Raw genomic sequence first — 22,922 nt, 5'->3', positions numbered from 1 at the left:
AATTTTTTGGTTATTAAAGTAATCTCTCTCATGTAAATTCTCCTGCTAACATGCTGCAAACAGCATTAGGAAATAAATTATTTCCCCATGATTCGATTTGTCAATGCAAAGCACCTGCAGCAGGCAAAAGGCTCTTGAAATATGTTGCCAAGCCCAGTGCCTGTGCTTGTAAGCACACGCTGGTGGGGTGGCTGGCTCCCAGCTCCCCATAGCCCCGGGGAGATGATGGATGGGTGGGTGGGTGGGTGGAGGGGGGAGGGCAGTGGGGGGAGGCAGGGGCTGGGGAAAGGGGGGGAATGGAATTGTGTTTAATAACAAAATTTGTATGCAAGCCTGCATCCCAGGCTAAGGATGAGTGATCGGCAGCCAGAAAGTATTAAAAAGCCTCGCTAAACAGATGCTGACAATAGAACAAGACATATCAAATCAGATCTACTTCAGAAACATTAATATACACACGCACACACGCTCGCCCGCGCGCGCGCGCCCGGCTCCGCACACCCGCGCTCCTTTCTTCTCAATCACAGCAATATGGGAGACATCAATAAATTTTTATGAGACTTTTAGAAGATCAACACGGTACTAGATGTGACAAAAAAGCAATGTGCCTGTCATGTTCGCTTTGTCGGGGACACTTTAGCCCCAGATGCCGAGCTGCAGTGCCAGCAGGGAAAAATTGAATTTGGCTGGCTTTAATCTGCCTTGATTTGGCAGATGGCTGGGTGTTATGAAATGAGCAGGGATGGAGGAAGGTGTTTTCTCCTGAGGCTATGGCCCCCCTCCTCTCCCAGTGCCACTGCCTTTTGCCCCCTGCCCTGAAATGGTGGAAACACTCAGTTATGCACTGCCATCAGGTCACTCCCAGTGCCACAGCTCCGCTCCCAGCTATGGTTCCTGGGGACCACGGATGGATGGGCTGGGGCATCACCTCTCACACAGCCCCACTTCCCTGAGGGAATGCGCTGTGGGATGCTCACCAGGGGTACAGCATGCCCCCTGTGTCCTGCGCCCCAGCTCTGCTCTCTCTACCCTCAGGAGGTGTCACAGAGTAGAATTAGTTCCTGCTGCCCACTGAGACACAGCCCTGGCACCTCCTCAAGCCTGTGCAAGAACAAGCACGGTGGGAAAGATTTCCATCCCCTCCCTACCTCCAGTGCTACCCTGAACTTCTCAATCACATGAAGTGTGAAACAACTTTTTTTTTCCTTTTCTAATCCAAATGCCTTGTTAAAAAAACAAACCCATTTCCTCCCTTTTCTTGTTAAAGGTGTTTAAAATTATTCGTTTCCAAGGGAAAGAGGAAGAATATAATTAATTCCTCCTAGAAATGGTGTTAGGGCCAGGAAACTGAAGTTTTCAGAATGAGAGTCTCTCTGATCAGCCAAAAGATCAAGCCTCTGCTGTTGGGACCGATAAGGAAGGGGACTGGTTTAGATAACTTGGCAGACTTTATTTTATTCTTCATCTGGAGGATTATTAATACTCACCTCCTTTCTTGCAATGTAGCTCTACTCTATCACTCCTAAGAGTTTGAAATTTGTTTTTTTTTAATATCCAGAGATGGGTTAGGAACAGGCATAAATCCAGGTCACCCAAGCACCCAGACCTTGCAATTTAAGCGTGTTTTTCCCGATCCCACTAAAGAGCCCCCTGAATTACAAGGGCTGCAGCCCCCTGCACCTCTTAAGAATGCTGGCAGCTGGATCAGGATCGAAAGGCTGTCAGCAAAGAGAAACCTTCCCCTCCATAAACACCGCAGACAAATTAAAAATGGTAAAAGGGAAATCAAGACCTTTAAAGTTCAAACACTTTTCGGTGCCTTTTAAAGTTTTTTTGCTCTAGGCCCTTGCAGACAGCACAATCTTTGGAGACCTTGGGATTCTCTTTAATCACCCAGCCAGGCTGCAGTGGTCTGAAATGATTACACATTTACATAGTAATAACCCCAACACTCCCCACATTATTTCATGGCTAGCATATTTCCACTCAGCGAGTGATCCATGTGTTTTAAATTATAACCTGTACATAGGAAATTAGTTACTAAGTACGATATTCACGGGCTCATCTGACACTTCTAATTAAGGTGATTTACACAGAATTATCTTACGAAATAAAAAAATGGTGTTTTGCTAGCTAATAAAATATAATTACTACCCGCTTTTCTAAGTTACAGTTAGTTTTAATCTATTTGGGGAATTGTTTATCTAGTTCATTAGAGCAAAACAACTTCTTTACCTTTTAGGCAACCTCTCCAAAGTACCAAAGAAGAGCAAGGAACACCCTGGGAAGACCCAGTGGTTTTGGCAGCCTCTGTGATCCAGGACACACTGTTCCTTTAGATTAGGGACCGTCAGCTTTAAGAGGAGCCTTTCCTCTCAGCAAGGCTCTTCACAGTGAAAGCAGAACTTGGGCTACACCAGAGACATGCAGATATCCTTTAATGCTAGGCACACACATTTGGTTAGGAGCATCCCCAGGTGCAACTGGGAATTCCCTGGTGTGTCCCTGAGTGAGCTTCAAGGGGCTGTTCAGGCCCAATGCTTCTGTCATGATTTCCCAAAGGGCAGCTCAGCAAGCCAAGTATGTGCCCTCCTTATCCACAGTCTTGGGGTTTCCTCTACCCCTGCCATGGTTGCTATTGCACAAAATTACTTTCAAGACTATTTACTTTGTTATAGTCCTGGATTTTGGGGTGTGCTTCCCATGGGAAATAAAAAGGCAATACACAAGGAATGGTCTCTTATCACCCCCATGAATGGAAGCTGCTGCTTCTTCCCACAGGGAAAAATCAGGTCATTAGCTGAAGGTTAAGTTCCCTGAGCTGGGGCAGCTGCAGTTGCTCCTGCTTATCCCTGAAGGACACTGAACCAGTAAGGAGCAGGTAAGAGAGCTGCTGACATGCAGCTGGAGTCTTCCAGCTCTGCCACTCTTCCATAGAACCCCTTCTCAGCAGCCCCCTGTTTGACAGGCATCAGCCTGTGTAGCTCCCACAAGATCCTGCAAAACCAAAAATTTCTACAGGCTGCAGCCAATGGATGTATTTCACAAAACCCCCCCCCAAAAGCCAAACAAACAACCAACAAAAAACCCCCACAAGCCACCAACCAAAAAACAATTGGAAACAATTTATTTTTAGCTGTAGGACTCATGGCTTGAACGTGCAGCCTTGGGATGGAATCCCCAGCAGCAGAGAAAGCCTCTGGCAGAGCCATGGATGGAACTGCAGCTGTAATGGAGCCGTCGCTGGGTAGAGTGGGAATTGGATTTTTGTGAATGCCAGTTTAAATAAGTGGAACTGTCACTTGATGCTTAAATAAGGAAATGGGAGTTTGATTTTATACCTAGCTGCAGGTGACAGCTCTCGGCATGGCCAGGTGAGGTCTGTGCCATCACAGGAAGCACACTGGGGTTTTTACCCTGCTGTGGCTCCCCCAGTGGCACCTGCATCCCATGATAGGAAAAGGGGCTGAGTGATGCAAAAAAATTGCCAAAGAGGCTGCAGTCAGGGCTAGAAATGTTCTGCTCCTACAGTGCCAGATGTGCTTCCCACATGCTCTCCCTGTCAGTATTTGTGAGACCTCAGTGACCAACACAGTCAGTTGTGACAAATCTGACCCACGGGGCAGTCACCCACCTCCCCCAAAGAGATGAAATGCAGCAGAATCATAAAACACTGTGGCATGACCTGACCACACTGAAATCCCCTATTTGCTCTGCCCTATTCACATCCCCAACTCTTTCTGCCCTGCTGGATTTTCCTTTATCAACCTCTGGTACCCCATGTCCCCACTCAGAGTGGATAACAGATTTCTGGGTGAGGATGTGATGGTCCATGTGTGCAGGGCCAAACAGGAGACCGTGGCTGGGGGGTAGTTTCATTTCTCTCCCACTATTTGAAAAGGAGGTGGCTGGAAAAATAAAAAGGAAAATTGGAGGGAAAGGTCATGCATTAGATTGATTTGGGGGGCTTTTTGCTACCATGGCTGTAATGACTGTTTAATTATTCCCAGCTCATGTGGCAGTTCAGAAGAGGCTCTGCAGAAGACATGCATTGCCCCAGGGCAAATAACTGACCGGAGATTTATTTCTCACCCTTGGGTTTCTGCACACCCCTTCCCAGGCCTCCTGCTGCCCTGAGAGTCAGCAGCCCTCAGAGGAAGGCTTTGCCCTCCAGAGTTCCAAACCTCAGCCTTCAAATCCATATTCTGGAGTCAGGGAATGGACTGCAGGTACCACAGGTCTGAAGGAGTTTTCATAGCCCTTTTAGGGCACTGCATGAGCAAGGGAAAACATGACCCACACTTTTTTTTTCACTTGCTGTGCTACCCTGGAAGCTCTGACCCATGAGAAATGCTTCTCACCTACAGATTATGGGCAGAAGCCTCTGCCTTCCCTGGGGTCTGCCATGGAGGAGAGGAACAGGGCATCTCTAAGCAGGGCAGGCAGCTGCCTGGCTTGTGCTCTCTCTGTAGGAAAAGCCATGGGTGAAGGGTCCAGGTGCTGTCATTGCCACCCTCTAAATGCACAGGAGGAAGCTGGAGGGTCTGTCTTCCCTTTCTGTCCATGATTAATCTGCCACAGTGAGGGGCAGGGACACAAATCAGAGGAGGAATGAAAGAGGATAAATCCATGGTATCAGCAGCACCACATTGGCTAGATAATAAACAGACTCCTCTCCTCATAAATTTCTCTCCGTTCCCGCATGTTTCCCCACCATCAATACTGGCAGACCTGGAGCTGGGCTGCTCCTGGCCTTTCTGATGTCCTGGCTGGTGGGAAGAGCTGTGGCTTTGCCAGGGAACCTGGGACCCTCCACCTTGGCTGGCATCCTTCACTCCTGCCCAGACTGGGGTGCAGCAGGAGCACCAGGGTGGCACAATGGAGCCCCATCCAAGTTCACTGGGTTTACAGGATGCATGGGACACCTGAGGTGACTGTGGCGAGGTGATCCATACCAGCATGTGGAGTGGGTGGGAGAAGCACTAGAGACACAAAGCACGCTTCAATTTACTTGGTAGTTTCATGCTCTGTCTCAGTGCCCCAGGGCACCTCATTCTCACTGCCCCAACCCCACACTGTGTCCTCACTCCTCATATTTTGGTAGCCGCCAGCTCACCCACTTCTCCGCACCCCACACAGGGATGTGACCCTGTTAGCTGCCTTGTGGTGACAGGTGGTCCTGGCCCTGCTTGGGGATCATGAAGAAGTTGACACTTCCAGATAAATCTAATTTAAATTGGACAGGAGTCAAACTGCTGGAGAAATCTTCAGGTGATACCACCCAGCTGGAGATGCATCTGTAAAAAAATGGAAAATGAAACTGGACACCCCTGACTCCAGGGCTGAGGTTTTGTGCTGAACACCTCTGCTGTGGGTGGCATGGGATGCCCCACTGCTGCCGTGGGGCAGGACTCTCTCCCCGAGGGAATCAGGGCAGAACAGGATGTGAAAACCTGTTCTGTGTCCCTAGGGCAGCTCCCAAACACCAGCCTGTCCCCGCAGCCTGGTTTTGCTGGTGAACACTGGCTGCAGGGCAATCATGGAGGTCTCACACCCAGGAGGAGCACTGAGGAGACATCACACACAATTAACTGCTTGGCTGAACACCTTGGGGGACAACACAGCCCTTTGGGAAAGCCCTGGGAGCGCTGGGAGCACACAGCCAGGGAGAGGGTGCTGCAGGAGAGGCGCCCAGTCCCACCTGCAAAGCACGCTCAGGCACTTAATAGTACCTGTCCCCAGCATATCCCCGGCCTGGATTTATGCCTCGAGGGGTCACCTCTGGCGAGACTCTAATAACACGACTTTATTAGCTTTCTTGTTCCTTCTTTAAGATACAGTAGCAAGGGGGGAGGAGGGCAGCAGCACCTCGGGAAAGAGCGGGGGTCGTATGGATAGGAAGCAGCTGCCCTGGCAGTTCCCCTTCTCCGTGACAAGGGGGAGAGGGAGAAAAATGATGCTTCCTTGAAATTTATCATGCACCCAATTACAATGTTAATTGGCAAGTCCCAGAAATCAATTAATTCGCAAATTTTTTTCAATTAAAAATTAAGATAAATCATAAAACGTTATTAAGCAAAGGCCAAACTCCATGAACTTTTTTTTTTTTCTGTAGGCATCTGGGTTTTTTTAAAATTTAAATAAAAAAAAAGAGCTGTGTTGCCAAAGCCCGATGCCCTTGAGTGCCTTTGCTGAAGCGCAGGGGGCTGTCATCAGCAGGACTGGGCTGAAGACAGATAAAAAAATATCGACCAGTCGGACACACTGCTTCTGCTTTATTGATCAGGCGGGAATTTAACTTGCTGTGCATATCCACCGTGTCAGCAAGGGCCACGGGCGAAATTAAAAGTACTTGGCTTGGAGATGTCGCCTTGATACCGGGGGGTGGGGAGAGATGGAGGGAGGGGGAAGAAGAGGGGGAGAAAGGGAAGAAAAGAAAAGAAAAGAAAAGAAAAGAAAAGAAAAGAAAAGAAAAGAAAAGAAAAGAAAAGAAAAGAAAAGAAAAGAAAAGAAAAGAAAAGAAAAGAAAAGAAAAAGGAAAAAGAAGAGGAAAAAAGAAGGAAGAAAGAGACAGGGTAAGTTGAGGAGCAGGAGGTTGCAATGCCTGCTTGCAATCTCACTTGTTGGTCAGGGCTCCTTCCTCTCTCTGGAGAGCCCGCAGGTGTCCACTGCACGCAAGGAAGGGAATCATGTATTCCAACAGGGCACTGGAAAAAACCCTTCACTCAAAATTTCTAACCTCTCTGCACAAGAAGTCTGGGAAGTACCTGGTCATCAAGTCGAAGTCCCCAGGCATAAATCAAGGAGACCTGAGGCGAGAGCCATGACCCTGATGTGACACATGGCAACAGAGCTAATTTGGGTTTTACACACCCTATTTATCCTGCAGGGCCTGGCAGCACGGCCACTCACCCTTCCCCAGCAGCCGCCCACGCTGGCCCTGGGAAGGTCCTCCAAAGGTCCTTTGGGACAGCACAGTGCTTGGCAGATCCCACAGAAATGAAACTAACACTGCTCTGGGGCAGTGCAAGGAAAGGAGCAGCTGTATTTGAACAGAGGGTTCCCTGAGCAGGAGAGGGCTGTGAGCCACATCTCATAACCTGCTCTGGGTCCTTATTGTGACCAGGAGCAACAGACGAAGCCCCTGTCATTTGGGCACACAGGGATGATGTGCTTGCCAACCTGTCCATTAGCAGGAGCCTCCAGTGCAGAGTCTGAGGGGCTAGCATGGGATGACTTTAATCAGAAAGACCATGAAACAATGGGAAAGCACCTGTGAAAGATGTGAAAAGCAGGATGCATTTCCATAAGTCTGGAGACATCTCTCAAGAACAGTCATCTTGCCTTGTGACCAGTTTATTTCCCACAGCCTTTGTGTTTCAGCTATCTTGCCAGTTTCCTCCTTGTTTCTTATCCCACTGGACCCAGAGCTGCCTCTGTCCCCTGAGAAGAGTCACTACTGTGCCTCTCTACATAGAGAAACCTGGAGCTGAAGCTCCTCACGGCAGGGTGAGGATGCTCTGTGCAGTGCCAGGAATTGAGGAAGCACTTTCTGCTTCTACCCCGGCTGCAAAAGAAGACAGGATTAAGAACAGTGAGAGGAAAAGAGCATGTGTGCAAACAAGGGAGAGGAAGCTTCAGATGGAACCCAAAGGAAGATTTAAGCAGAGGTGCACTGAATACTGCTACAGGAGCTGGAGCACCATAGTCCTGGGGATGGCCCTTTTCCTCTGACATGAATCAAAGCTGGCTCCAAAAGTCAAGCTAAATCCCCCATCTGGGCACTTCACCCTCTTTGACACAGGCATTCCCGCTACATCTTACTCTGCCCTCCTTTGCCTGATACTATTTGGTTCTTTGTGACAGCATCTTTGAGGTCACAGAAAACAGCCTGCAGCACTTTGCATCTGCACCAAGGTGCGAGACCCCGGTGCCCTCTGTGCTCCGGGAAATGCTTCGTAATCACAGAAGCAGAAGAGGAATTATTCCTGGACACGCAGAAAGGTCATTAGGGGAAATCAGTAGCTCCTGAGATGCTGGATGTGCAGGGATGTGTCCCCAGCCCCCAGCAGAATGGCAAGGAGCAATGAGAGCTGATGGCCCGGGCTGGGAGCAGCCAACAGGTGGGCACAGGCTTTGTAATACAAAAATGCTCAGAATAATCAGTACTGATTGCAAAGGAAAAAAGAAAGAAAAGTGAATGAGGGGAGAGTTTGCACAGCCATGGGGCACTTTGAGAACATCATCACCCTCAGTGCTCCACCCTCTGGATCACTCCTCACCTACATTGATACGCCTCATCCATTTTTTGGGGAGGTGAAATCCCAGCTCTGAAGCATAGGCTTGCTGCTGCTAATGCAGGAGGAAATCTGTCAGCTGTCACACGGTGAAACAAAAACACCCCCTGCCAAATATTTTTTAAAAGAGCATTGCATATTCAAGAACAGACTGTTATGCTATTAAAAACACTGCATCCAAAGGCACATTCCCAACCTTCAAACTGCTGAACTCAGCAACTGTAATATTTGTAATGTGGCTTCTTAAGGTTTTTAAAATGGCCAATAAATGTCTCTTCCCCAAACTCTCAAAAGAATCATTGTGGAGCATCAGCTGAGGCTGGCTCTGTAGCTCTTACTTCTTCCTTTACTTCTACCCTCAAATTCATCTTTCCTCCCACCCTGAACTCAAACCAGAGCCCCAGACCTGCCCTTCTCCACCCAGCCTCCCCTCCATCAGCAGTGCTCTGCAGTCACTGCCTGGGGAAAGCAGACAGGGATGAAGGGTCCTGCTGCCCACTGCCACCTCTGCTCAGAGTATTTACCTGCAGGGTGACACACAGCAATGCACACAGGGATGTGCGTGTGTGTCCTGAGGGACACCCCTGGGTGCAGCTCTAGAATGCTCTAGAGTGCCCACCTGCACTGCCTAGGTAGTTCTAGGCTGGGGAAATGCAGCTGCAGCCAGAGCAGCAGCTGAAGCTTGGAGCTGGGGTCACTGATAGCTCCAGAAAGAATCTCACATTTCAGTGTGCTTTGCCTTTAACATAGATGAGGTGTAAAACAAGTGAATATATACTGAGTGAGGATGGGAGACTCACATCCAGATCAGCTTCATGCACACAAAGGAATACAGGAATATTCATGTATTCTGTGTTGACCAGCCAGGCTGAGGCACAGGGCATAGACACATACAAAGGGTCGCTGTTATTATTTCTTATTTTTACCTTGGGGGGCACTTAGCTGCTCAGATGGGCACCTTTTGCTCTCTGACTACACAGACACAGCAAGGAGAGCATCCCTTCTGCCCTGCATCATGGGGCCACCCCTCATCCACCTCCCACTCTCTGCTGCTTTGAGCCTGTGCTCTGCAAAGGTGAGCTCCAAGGCAATTTCTCTTTGGAGGAGGAATACCAACAGTCTTGCCTGGCAAGAGTTAAACCCCATAAAACCAAGGCTTGTAGTTTTGTTTTCTTTCAATTTATACCCTTCACTTAAAGGGGGGGCAGGTGGGGAGGGAAAGAGGGGGAGAAAAAAGAAAGCCAGGTGACATATTCTAAGAGGGAGCACCGAAAACGTGTTAAGCACTTCAAAATCTCATATATTCAATCGGCCTCTGGCAAGACATCTGCCTAATGTTAGCGCTTAAATATCCTTTTCCATTTTACATGCATTCAAGTCTCATTTGAGCGAAATGAAACGGTATTATTAAAGGGAGATTTTGCACAAATGGCCTGAATTTGACATGTCAAGTTCAATGAGGCTGTTACATATGTAACACCAAAAAGGGCTCGGAGGCTGCCGGCTCTTGAAACAGCGCCAGTGGCTCAGAAATGAAATTTGCATTCAGAGAGCCCTGCTTCGCTGCGTGGAGCTGTGCACAAGGCTCGGTCGGACCCACACAGCGTGGAGGAGCTGTGGGGTGAGCACAAGCAGGTCTCTTCCTAGGCTTTGGGAGACTGGACACACCAAGAAAGCAGCAGAGCTAGAAACCCAGGTACCTCATTCCCACTCAAGGTAGCTTTTTCAAGGGAAAGCTGGACCCTGCACCAGGGTTGGATCCTCCTGAGTGATGTTCATCACTGGTCCAAAAGCTGGGTTTAGTCCCTGGTACATGCACAGGACTGCTGAGGCATGGGTGGGTGCTGCCCTGTTGCCAGCATGGCTCCTCCTGCCTTGCTGCTAGATGCTCAAGCTGGGTTGACCTTGAGATGTCCCTGTCCTGAGGCCAGGATGGTCACACCAGTTCTGCCCGTGGAGGGAAAAAGCACTGTCCCTGTCTCTGGGGGATAGCAAACCCCATTTCCACCAGATGAGAAAGGGGTCCATTGGAGTGGGTGAGTTGCTTGCAGTGATCTGGGACATGGGTAGCATCATCCAGGTGGTGCTTCCTTGTATCTCAGCCCCTAGAAGCTCCTGGAGAAATCCCTTTTCCAGAGTTGATCCAGTGCCCACCAAGCCTCCAGTGCTGCAAGCTCAGTGGGCAGGAGGGGATCTGACTTCCTAACCCCAAGCACAGGAAATCTATGATTTTGTTGCAAATCATTAAGGTTTATTAAAACTTAACATCACAAGCCATGATTGGCTGCATCCTCTTTAAATTAGAAAAAAAAAAAAGCCCTTGGAAAGCAGCCCCCTGGTTTGCTTCTCCCCATCAGACTGATAAGTAACAGCTGCTCGGCCATTTCAGTAACAAGTCAGTATTGGCAGGGAGCGGCCAGGGCTGCCAGTGCCCGTCGCGTTTATAGGCCTACATTTTATTTTTATGTTTATTGGGTTATTTGAGATCATTATTAGTTTCTCTCTTCTCTTGTTGATGTGTTCTTGCTCCTGGCTTCTCCAGGCAGGAAAGGTGGGGGAATGGGAAACGGAGCAACCCACTGTAGCGAGCTGCCTGCTGGGCCTGGGCAGTGCAGGGGACTTAACCCCATCACACCCCACTGCAAATCCTGCCCACGATTCCTGCCCTTCCTGCCTGCTGCTGCCCTGGTCCCTGCCTCAGTTTCCTCCAGGACTGGGAGAGCCCTTCCCTATGGGGAGTTGCTGTGTTACAGATTAGCCTCCATTGCCTGAATCCATCGCCTAGATTGAACGTTATCTATCACACTACAGAGGGAGTCGTTATTTAATAATTAATAAAGACCTCCGATTCTTCCTCGCTGCCTGCGTGGCCGAGTGGAGCAGGCCAGGGAAGCGAGGGCAAGCCAGGGAGAGCTGTCTCCTCTCTAACTGCTGCTGTTATTTAAAGGAATAATGCCATTCTTTTTCATTTGTCAGCTGGCCCACAATGGCCCTTGTCACGCTTTATGATTTAGGGTTTCCTTTCCTTTCCCATTAAACGCCACCTTCCCATCACCACTTCGCGCCAGCCAGCCTCTGCTCCTGGCTTGCAGTTTCAGTTTCACTCTGATATTGGCCCAACTTCTTTGATGGGCTCCTCCGAGCACTAATTGCTTCTGTTCATTTAAACCTGTTCACTAATTTGCAGTGGCCCTTTATTAAGTTGGATGCGGCCCAAATTACACCATAAATTACTCTTGCAAGGGGACTGGGTGTCGTGGGGGATAAATGGGCTGCCTGTTCCCTGCTTCCCCCTTCCCTATCTTCCTGTGCAACACACAGGGACTGTGGGTGTCAGCCTGAGGGTGCAGGTGCCGAATTTGGGATATCTCAACCCAGATCCATTCTGGGAGGTCTCTCTTTTTCTAACTAAAGCTCTCTCCTGCTCCCTCCATCTGCAACGGCTATCATTGAATCCAAGAAGATCCAAGCCAAGCAGGGATGGATTCTGCATCCTCCACACCGTGCACAGCCACGTGCAGCCCTCACCCTGGCACACACACACACACACACACTGTCCCTCCTCTCCTACCACCTGCTGATGTAACTTTGCTTCTAGTAGGCAGTTTGATTCCTTTCCTCACCTTTTAATGACCGGAGAATTCATTAATAATTGAAATAAACACGCTCTTTCCCAAGGCTGCTGACTTTTATTAAGGCAGGGGCAGGGATTTGCCAACCCTTGGCTGCAGCCATTTCCTAAATAACTGCTAGCAGTTAAAAGGCAATTTTTTTTTTTAATAGGTGACTTTTTTGCACTGAGGGTAGCAGAAGGAAGCTGAAGGCAGCTGAGGAGCAGTGTGCACCAATGCTGCAGGGCTGCTCCATCACAGGATGTCAGCAAAATGAGAACTGCTCACTACACACACGTCCCCAGGAAAAGGGATGTCTGTGACCTCCAGGAGGAATTTCTGCCTGCCTTTACCATTGCAGTGAACTCCAGAGAAATGTTTCTGCCCCACTGGCTAGCACTAGATCCCCCACATCTTATAGCTGTGGGTACCACCATCTTCTCTGCCCCATGCAGGTGCCCCAGCCCCCCAGGGATGCTGATGGACCCCAGGGAGCTGCTTACCTGATGTTCAGCTGTGTGAGCTTCTCCAGCTCCTGCTCCATGTGCTCCTGCAACTCCCCGGGGCGAAGAAGGACCTGGCAGATGGGGCAGATTGGAGCCTGGCTGTCAAACAAAGTTGCTTTCTTTTTGCCTGTGAGAAGGAAAAGAAGGGAAAAAGCTTTAGCTCAGATCAGCTGCCATCAGCATTGTCCATGCTCTGCTTTGGTTCCTGTCCTAGCAGAGGACTGTAATCCAGGGATTTTTTGATGGTATAGGCCTAATTCTCTCCCCATCCTACAGTGCCTGGGGCAGGGATTGGCTCTCTTCTGCAATGGCTCAGCAACTGACACGAGAGCATCCCAAGCCTGGCTGTGGGCCCTCCAGTCTTACAGGGAGAGCAGCAACAGCCACATTCTGGAAGTGCCCTGTGCAAACCCAGCTTCCCATTTGAGGTTCAGGTGACATGACTTGGAGTAGATGGTTGACTCAACACTGCTATTAACTCATTATAAAGAACCATCTTTATCCTCCTTGACACTCCTGAAGTTGGGTGGGTCAGGATGATCCTCCCTGTGAAGGGCAGAGTAAATCTCCATGGGCACACAATGTTGGGCAGCAGAGGAAAACCCATGGTGTGAGGCTGTGGATGCACTGGGAGCAGGTCTAGATGCTCACCCAGGATTGCTCACCCTTTCCCAGGGCTGGGCTGAGGCCTCTTGTCCCCCCTGCACCACCAGCAGCTCCAGACCCCAGAGTTCTGGGCCCCTGGGGCTGTATCACCCCTGGGTGAGATTTGGGGCTGCCTGTGTACCCTAATCCCTAGCTGGGTTGAGTCTCTGGGGCAGATCTGCAAGCGCTGCATTTCCTCACACCCTCCTTACTCTCAATCCTGTCTTCTGCTTCCCTGCCCAGCCACATCTCCCTGGTTCACTCCCTGATCTGAAGCCAATTTCTTCCAGCTCAGAAACTTTATTGCTCCCTCTGTAAGGAATATACAGCGTCTATTTAACATAAAATAAAACTCTAAAGCAAACAATGAAGTTCCCATAAAAGAGGGAAGCCCTCAGGTCCCCAGGCCCCCTCTCCCAGCTGTACTAGCAGCTCTGCTCATGAGAGGGCGTGCGGAGCCTGGCTCAGATGGCTCTGACAGGGAGAAACGTGCTTTATAGCTGCCTGTTGTCATCCAGCATGAACCCTCCTGCTGGATTATTTATTTATGTATTAGACATGGATCAAATTGGTTAAATCTGAGTGAGAGGCAGTAATGCACAATAAAGCAGCCGGTGCTGGATACGAGGGGGCTGTGTGCAATGTGGCCTTCCAATCAGGAGCCAAAAGGTGCCATTTTATGGTTCCTAATGATGGTGGAGCCCAGTTAAATTAATCCCTATTAAAGGAATAGACCTTATCAAAGGATAAAACATTGGTGTGAGCAGCTTTACTGGGTCCCTGCTTCTCCCTGTATAACTGCCTGGCACAAGCATTTAACAAGAGAAAGGGTCTGAAGTAAGTTTGAGTGTCACCTTGGCTTATCTTTGCCCTTCAGCAGGACAAAATGTAAGTGCTTGGTGGAAGCAGGGCTGTCACTGGAATATTACCTACCCTTTTCTTCAGCACCTCTATAGGAGATGGAAGAAACTGAGGCATAAGGGGCAAGTTGGGGGAGGCCAGTGCTAGGGTGCATTCCTTACCTTCCCAGCTTCCCTTTCCACTGGGAACTCTCCTACTTGCAAAGCCAGGAGGAAAACCTGACTGGTCTCTCCTCTGGACTTGGGCCACTCCCAGAGGCTCCCAGGCAGATCCCAGGTGCTTTGGGCCCTCATTCCCACCACCCTTCTGCCAGGGAGGACACACTGTTTTTTGGCAGCATGCAGCCCACGCAACTTGGAACATCTTCCTCTCTCCTCCTTGCCTCATGTTTAAATAATGCCCAGAATCCAGCCCAAACCCAAACATCCAGCTCCTGCTGACCCTTGCGGGAAAGGTCGGCATTTCAGTAATTCCATCTTCCTCTTGGAGCTTTTCCACTTTTGTCTAGTGGGGGCCCAAAATAGCCCAGGAGCGTCCCCGACCACCTGCTATTTATAACCCCAACTTCACAGCAAAACAATGGAGCTGTCTGAGTCTCCCTCCCAAAATAAACAGGCAGCCTTTGAGGGACGGGAAATCCTGCTGGATCCCTGCTGTGGGGTGTACAGATGGATGGGTAAACAGGCTGCCCTCCACCCTGCTGTGCTGCACCCCCACTCCTGGCCCAGGGCACTGCCCTGGGGCCCACGAGCCCCCATCACCATGCACAGCTGTGGCTGCTGGGACTGGGATGCTCTCAGCAGCACCAAAGGGTGGAACAGAGGTTGGGCATCCCCGTGTCTCTGCTCCACAGGGAGCCCAGAGGTGTTCCTTTGCTGGAGGAGGTGATGGACTGTCCTGGACCACAGAACTGGGATTGGCAGCCTTGGGTCAGGCTGCACAGTCAGGGTCCCCTGCTGTGGACCAGCTGGTACACCAGACTGCTGGGATGTTTAACCTCCTGCACACCCAAGCCCTCGTGCCCGGCTTGTTCTCTGGTACTCTTGCAGGGGGTGCATATTCCTACACAGAGGTGACTTTGGATTTCAATGGTTGGGGCAACCAGGAGGGATCTCAGGCCATGGGAAGAAGCCTTGCTCTCTTCCACGGGTGCTCCCAACCCCAGCCCAGGCCAGCAGGATAAATGAGCAGCAGTGGCCTTATCCACCAGCTACACCAATGATATGGTGATAAATTTGTGCCAAGGAAGGATGTGACAGCTGTCACTCCACATCCCCATGACAGCCGGGGAAGATCCCCGTGCTCGGGTGAGTGCGGGAGGCTGGTGCTTGCACTGAAACAAGGGCTTCCAGAGGGGCAGGAGGACAAGAACCGGGACACACAGCCAAGTCCCTGATGTACAGATTGCAAAGCAGGAGACAGAAGCAGCCCCGGCTCCTGGCCCAGGGGGCTGACAGCTCGCTTTCACAGGAGCAGGGCTAAGTGCAGCTGACAGGCAGGAAGGAGGGATCCTCTCCCGTGCCAGGAGGACACCTACGCAAGCCTCCCCAGGTCTGTGGCACCCGCTGCAGGCCTGCAGTGCAACACAGGCTTCTCCTGGAATGCGTCTCCCCAAATCAGCAGCTTCCAGATCTGCAGCATGCCCAGAGCCTGGCACACACCCACGCTGTGGTGACCTGCTCCAGGCAGTGGTACCCATCTCCAGGCTGTAGGATGCTGGGTTGTGAGAAGGAGGAGAGGATGGGCATGGCAAGTCCTCAGGCTTTGTTTGTGAACACCAGGGTGGAGAGAGATGCATACATGGGCTCTATGCAGGTCTCTGCAGAGCAGGGACATCCTGATATCCAGGAGCAAACAAAGGATGCTACATCATGTGTATAGCTGGATCATGCTGGGGTGTAAATGCTCACCCCTCTGGATGGAGTAGAGGGCATTGATTTGCCCAGGGCAAAACAAAGGGCCCATATCCCTGAGCAGGGGGGACCTACGCCTGCTCCCTGCTTATCCTTCCCTGCCCTGTGCCAAACCCGCTCCTGGGAGACACTGAATGGCTCTTTTCAGGCTTTTGTTTTTTGGCAGCTGTGTTTTTGTTTTCTTTGCCCCTCTCTCCCCTTCACTCTCTGGTTACTCGGTAGGCTCGGCTCCAGTGTTTACCCTCCGCAGCTCTGCCGTGCTTCCCTTGCTGCCGACCCCCCGCTCGCCAGTGCCAGAGAGATGAAAAGGCAGAGCTTTGGTGCTCCCGCTGTTTGCACGGTCTCCTGGGCTCCGCGGAAATGTTTAACTCCAAGTGTTGAAACCGAATATTTCCTGCTCTGAAAGCGCAGTGCTCAATACGCAGATGCACCCCTGTGTGGAGGAATTTGTCCACAGGCTCTTTTGGAGGGCATCTGCAAATGGATCCCAGCCCAGGAAGGGACTGGACCAAGCCCTCCTGATCCCACTAGGGATAGAGGGCTGGATCCTTCATTCAGTGACACTGATATGGATCCAAGATAATTCCCTTGGGAAAGGTCTGATTCACTGCAAAGCAGCCGGTAATGGGCTCCAGGCTGGGAGCTGGGCTCAGGTTCAGGGGACACAAGGTAGGTGTGGAGCCATGAAGTCACCCCTGCTTGTGAGGGAAAGTTCTGCCTTCCAAGTGACACACTCCCACCCTGCACCTGTGCCCTGACAGCACTGCAGGGTGGGAGTGTGCCACTTGGAAGGCAAAACTTTCCCTCATAAGCAGAATGAACCAGTCTTTTGAACAGCATATAAGTAAAAAGCCCAAGGAACCCAGCCCACCAACAGTGCTGACAGCACAGGGTGTATACAGCCCCTCACCACTACGCAGCACAGAGTAAACAATGCTCCCATCACTCAACGAGCAAAGTTTACAAGGCATAAGGGCTTCCTCTGCACAGGAGCTCAGCAAGTTGCCAAATGAATGAAATAAATAGTCTATCTGCTCATCTGCATTGATGCACAGAGAGCCAGGTGCCTCCCCAGGAACTGCTGCTGAGGGTGGCACAGGTGGTGCCACCTGTGGCTCCCCATGCTGTCCCTCCTTGTGACCAGCTGAACCTTGCTCCCATGAGGACCAACTCTTCAGTCCCAACTCTCCTACCTCAAACTCTTTTCCACTTCTCTGAGTACCAGACCCCCCCTCTTTGAGATGCCTCCCTCCATTTCACCTTCCTATTTCTGCTCTCTCCCTCTTAAACACTCCATCATTTAAACCAAATCAAAGCCAGTTGATCTGAAACTCTTCTGAATAGAAATGACCCCACGCTGGGGCCCTGTGTCCCTGTGCCCTGCTTTGGGGGCTGTGCTAAACCAGGTGGGTGGTAATGGAAGTGCTGACACAGGCTCCTTGACAGCACTGCCACTGCCAGCTCCTGTAATAATCCCTCTGGCTGCTCTGCAACTCGCTTTCCGCGGCGATTATTTTCCATTCGATGATGGGCTTGCTGTTATTTGTGTACTGATAGCAGGTATCTTGTGTGACAAGCCTCCTTTCCTTCCAGCTCAAAAAACAATAATTCAAAGAAAGCCCCATATTAGCTTGGAAATAGCAAAACACACTCTTCTCCTGGTGAGCCCACGCCACAACTGATGAGGCTCACAGAGCCCTGGTAGTAAGTGGCAGCCAAGGAGGGGAGATGACAACAGTGGCTCAAGGCAGAGATGGTTCAAGTGTTAGTGCAGAGCCCTCCAGAATAACAGAAGAGGCAAAAAAATATATGGTAATAAAGCAAGGGAGCAAGAATAATGTTGATGATTGCTCTCCCATTTCCCTGTTATTTACTGGTGTAAATAACCCATGCTGTCCCCATGGAGTGGCATCCTGCCTGCTGGGCACTGCCTTGGATCCTGCTGGTTGGTACCAAAAAGTATAGGCACCCAAAAACCTGCAGGTGAGGTCAGGGCACCTCCCATTCCTTCCATCAGGGCCTTCCCATCCCTCAGGCTCCTGCCTGGCTTGGGGATGCAGACCTCAACTTTCTGCCCAGGATGGGGTGCCCTGGATCTGGCCCCTGCTGCAGCTGCTCTGCACAGGGCAGTGGAGATCCCGGTGCCAGAGACAGTGACAGGCAGTGAGGTGACTCCAGGCTTGAGTGCTGTGGCTGGGTTCAGTGTCTGGCCATGACTGCATCCACAGGACAACTTAACTCTGCAAACACCCCACAGAGCAGCGAGCACATCCAGACCACTGAGGAATCACCCAGCACTGAGCAGACCTCCCTTGGAGCACCTGCCTTTTGGACGTCTGTGCAGGCGGGAAGGTGGCAGAGGTCTGAAAAAATGGCTATTCAGGTAAGAAAGTATTTTTGAGGAATCACTCCTGCATCACAGCACAAAGATGCTGCAGGCCACCAACAGAAGCTGGACTTGGATTGTGCCTGGCCAGCACAGAGCCAGTCCTGCCTTGAATCCAGCAAAGAGAGGCACAGGGATGAGTGACAGCTTGTTCTATACACCTAGGGTTTATAAAACACATAGAGACACAGAGAGACAGGGGACCTCTGCAACCCCATGAACAAACTGGGTCACAGAGAATACCTGTACTCAGACTGCTGCATCCCCACCAAGAGCCTGATCCCTGACACTGCTCCCTGCTAAGGTGCCCAGGCTGCCAAGCAGCTTAGAAAATACACCTGCTTCTCCTTAGAGTAAAAACTAGAGAGGGATCTGAGGCAGAAAAGCTTGCTAAAATATTGATTTCCCTCCAAAGAAAGAGTTGTTCTTGTAGCTGCCTGTCCAGACAAGCTGGACACTGGACAGGACTGGTGTAAACTGGTGCAGCGCTGCTGCCATGCAGTAAACCCCAGCTGAGGCTGGTTCCATGGGTTGCTCAGTAAAAATGCATGTTTGAACAGCACCCTGGGCTCTTCAGAGGCTGTTGCAGGTCCCGTTGGGTCCAGCACCGTGTTTCTCATGGCCAGTGGCAGCCTGGCAGCAGGAGAGGTGAGGAGCCCCTTGTGATCCCACCCTGGCTCTCCATCTGCGGAGATCACGGCTGCCCAGTGTGGGGCAGTGAGGATGGATTGAGCTGGGCAATAATTTAAGAAACGGAGTGAGTCTGTACATCCAATCACTTTACAAATCAGGGGAAAGGGAGAGAGGAGGGAAAGGCAGGAGGGGGGGGAGAAGTGAAAAGGCCGCGCAGGGAAATGCATCACAATTACTGTCTCAGCTCTAATGAGGAGCCTGTCATGAGGCTGTCATCCTGCGGAAAGCCACCTACTCAGAAAGATTCAATAAAAAAGTAGCAGAGAGATAAAAAAGAGATATATTTCAGCCCTTGCTAATATTCTTTTCATTTGTCCCAGCACAAAATAAGATACTGCACTTAACCGGCTCGGTTAAAATGAAAAGGGGGGGGGCGGGAAGGGAGCAGCATTGATCAATACCACTAAAAGCCGGGAGACACGGTGATGGAGTGCAATTTTTTTGTCTGTGCTGAAGCATAGCAGAGGCCCGGGCGGGGTAATTTATGATTCGTACGCATGCTGGCTAACTAGAGGCTGACAAGACAATGAATCCCCGATGAGAGGGACGCAGGCTGCCGGGAGAGCTGGAAAGGGAGAGCATGACAGGGACCTGGAAGAGAGAGAGGAAGTGGAGGACTGGGACAGGCTGGTGGTGCTGCACCATGTGGGGATGCCAAACTGAGCAGAAACACTTCCCTGGGTTTCACAAGAGGAAAATAGAGAAACACAGAGAGCAAGTGAAGGAAGGTGTTGCACTGCTCCTTCCCTGTCCTCCTCTCTTCCAGCTCACAGCTGGGCAGCCTGCCCACACAGGCTTCTCCCAAGGAAGCACTACAGTGCCCAGCCACACCCCTCACTGGGCTGGAGATCGACCAAATGAGGTCAGCAGGGGCCAAGGATAGACATGATCCCTTCTCTGCTCCAGATTCTCTGATGGGTGCCAGTATGAGTTGTGAAAAGCTCAAAACCATGGAGTTAGATTTTCTTGCTGCTGTCCATCTTCTGCTCTTGGAATGAAACTGGAGTTTCTTTCAACCCACTGGTTCATCTCCCAAACATACAAGTCCTGGGGAGCAGCTGGGTCTCCCCAGCATCAGTCAGGGTCCCTGACTTCAGTGAACAGGCACGGCAGAAACACTCCTGCGGGAATCCTACAGCTCTGCATTCCATCCTAGGGGATCTCCTGGGACATGATGCACCTCATTCCCCCCCATCCTTCAGCTGCCCTCCATCCCATGGGTCTTTTTATACCAGGCACCCAAGACTGGCCAGGCTGTGGACAAACCCCCCAGAGCCGCTGGGACTCCGGGATCATGCCTGCAGTTCTGCAGACTCCGTGGCCCATGGCCAGTCCTTCCTCTGTGGGACTTGCAAAATGAGGCACTGGGAGAGAACACACTTCCCAGCACATAGTAGTGAGGCAACATCCACCAATGTGCCTGGCCTCTGGCCCTGTTTGCTGTTACAAGGGCCACCTCTTGTCGCTGGTTGGACGAGTTACCCAACCTGGACTTTCTGGTGGCTTGGTGGGAGAGGGTGGAGAGAAGCAACTGTGTAGCTACGTTGCCAAAGTGTGCCTTAACTATCCATGCTCTGCATCAGCTCTTGAGGTGGAAAGACCTGGAGCAAAGCACCTTCTTTAAATGACAAGTATCTGGCTGGGAGACTGTACAAGAGCTGGGGTCTGAGGTCTGGACACATTTTGGGCCTGTTTTGGGCCTCGACTGCTTAATCTGTAGCAGAAACAGTGATACAGTTGAGAGAGGGAGGAACAGCCCTGCAACTGGGTCTGGGGAAGACCTGCAGGGATTTCTTCCCCCAGCTTCATTCCACCATCACATCCAGCTCCCTATAAAACACGCAGGATGATCCTGCACCAGGCTGCAGATGCTCAGCTGTCTCAGCCCCACCTGCCTCCTCCTTTGAGTTCTCAGCAAAGGACCTGACTGCATCCTGAGAGAGGATCAGCCTGGAAATGAATCTTTGCCTTCACCACTGGCAGTGAAACAAGAGCCTAGGAACTACCCCACCGCCAGTAGGCTGGGCCATGCTGAGGGTCCCCCCACAGCCCAGGGAGGTACCCCAAGAGGGGCTCCAGCCCCATCCTGGCTGCAGAAGACACTTGCAAGCAGCCACGCTGCTCCAATGCCCTTGACTTGGAGGGCAGTCTGTGAAGTTGGTGATATACTGATACACCTATAATTCCAAGGGGTGATGTGGTAGAGTCTTTCCCTACCTCCCACCCACTCCCTCCCTGCCACATTCCAGCTCCTCTCCTCTCCTCCCTTGGGGATGTGTGGGGCACATATCGAAAACACAGATATTGAACTGTCAAAACTATTTCCTACAAGAAAATAGATTCATCAGCTTGCAGCACACAGGGTCATTGCCACATTTTCCCCTCGCGCCAGCACCTGCACATGCCGGCGCATACCCAATGCCTCTTCGCAGCACCGGCACTTTAGCTTGTAGCTCAGGGCCCTTAAGTGACTTTGAGAAATGGATAATCGATTATAATTCCACGGGCCTCTCTGCAGATTTATCCGGAGAATGTATAAAAGCCAGGGATTGGGAGAAGCGGGTCCTTCTGGCCAACACGTCAATTGCCTGTGCTTTTCGTGCCCGGCTCGGAAAATCGCATCCCGAGCACGACTCTGTTTAATCCATCAGTACACAATCAATGCACTCTGTAATCAACTCTTGATCACTTAATTTTACACATGTTGGCTGAATCCCTTTGTTTAATCACTAGATCAGGCCGCCTTGTTGCACTGCCCCCTCCCTGCTTAACCCTCCCTGACCCTCATCCCCTGCTGTCGGCGCTACCAAATGCAGCCCAGAGCCTTCATTTCACCTTGAGGAAGAGCTCCCATGAATTTAGAGAGTCATGAGATGGCAGAAAGGGAAAGAGAAGGAGTGAAAAATAACACTGGAGAGAAAGAAAATATTTTCCCTTCTGTGTCTTCATAGAGCTCGTGCTGGCCTTTTTGATCCATGTAACAGCGACCACTGCTGGGGTTTAAAGAGGGGCTGGATGTCAGGGTACACACACTGAAGCCCTGTAACACCCCAGGGAGAATGGGCACGTTGGGGTGCCACTGGGAAGATGCACCAGCAAATGACAGGCAGTCATCACCCAGCTGCATCTGTCCCCTCAGCATCCTCCCCACCCCCTGATTATTTTGACTGTTTTAGCAGCCAGTGCCATTATGAGCAACAGTTCTTGATCTTTCCCTCCCAGAGGCATCCTTGGGAGCATCACTCCCATCTCACCAGGGTTCATCTCCCTTTTCATGGCAAGAGCACGACCCTTGGGTTGTGAATGCATGTAAACACAGCTATTTGGCATTTTTAGCATGATTTGTGTCACTAGCCTGGTGCCATCTCACCCTTTGCGTGTGTTCTGCCGGCGTGCCAGGGTCAGTGTCTGGGGGATGCTCATAGGTGGAAATGTCTGATGGCCCGACAGTGAAATGCACTGGGATTTTGCAAAAGATTTTGTTGCACTTTAATTGTGTGATGAAAGACTGGAGCTCAGAGATAGGGGGACCACATACTTGCAATCCAAATGTGGACCATTTTGACTGGACACATAGGTCACACAGCACGTTCCTCCTACACGAGCAGCACAGTGGTCATTCCCAACCCAGTTAAATCTTCCTTTTTAAAGAGGCCTTGGTGCTGCCTCTGATTTGGCACGTGGAGTAACTGCTGCTCATTCCTGCAAGAATAAATGATGGCATATGCTTGAACAAGAGGGATCTGGAAGCAGAATTGCCAGAGGAACATGCAAATGTTAGCTTTGCACAGGAAACTCGCACAAAACTGTGTGTTGACACCAAGAGGCCAGTTATAGGACAAAGCAGACACGGATGTTTAAAGAGAATTCCAGTTGCTATCCTATAGCAAATAGCCTTCAAAGAGCCCCTGGAGCTCTTGGCTTCTCAGCATGGAAAGAGGAGCTTGTGCAAGATGAAACACAAATAAATAGTTTACCATAGAAAAGATATCCAAGGCAAAGAGCGAGAT

The 22,922-nt window shown here is 50.7% G+C and overlaps 1 protein-coding gene across 3 annotated transcripts in view; it reads right to left on the bottom strand.

Moving 5' to 3' along the window:
- RNF220 (ring finger protein 220) overlaps positions 1 to 22,922 on the bottom strand; it is a 210,267-nt gene that overhangs the window by 69,209 nt on the left and 118,136 nt on the right. For all 3 annotated transcript variants that reach the window (XM_071436576.1, XM_071436577.1, XM_071436578.1), the window contains one exon: positions 12,412 to 12,541. In XM_071436576.1, coding sequence (XP_071292677.1) covers positions 12,412 to 12,541 — 130 coding nt within the window. The remainder of the gene's footprint in view (positions 1 to 12,411; positions 12,542 to 22,922) is intronic.

This window comes from Agelaius tricolor, unplaced genomic scaffold (assembly GCF_023055355.1).
Source record: "Agelaius tricolor isolate 1412-34295 unplaced genomic scaffold, bAgeTri1.0.p SCAF_11, whole genome shotgun sequence".
Taxonomy (NCBI): Eukaryota; Metazoa; Chordata; class Aves; order Passeriformes; family Icteridae; genus Agelaius; species Agelaius tricolor.
The sequence above is the reverse complement of the archived record's forward strand: the minus strand, read 5'-3'. Positions and strand labels throughout refer to the sequence as shown.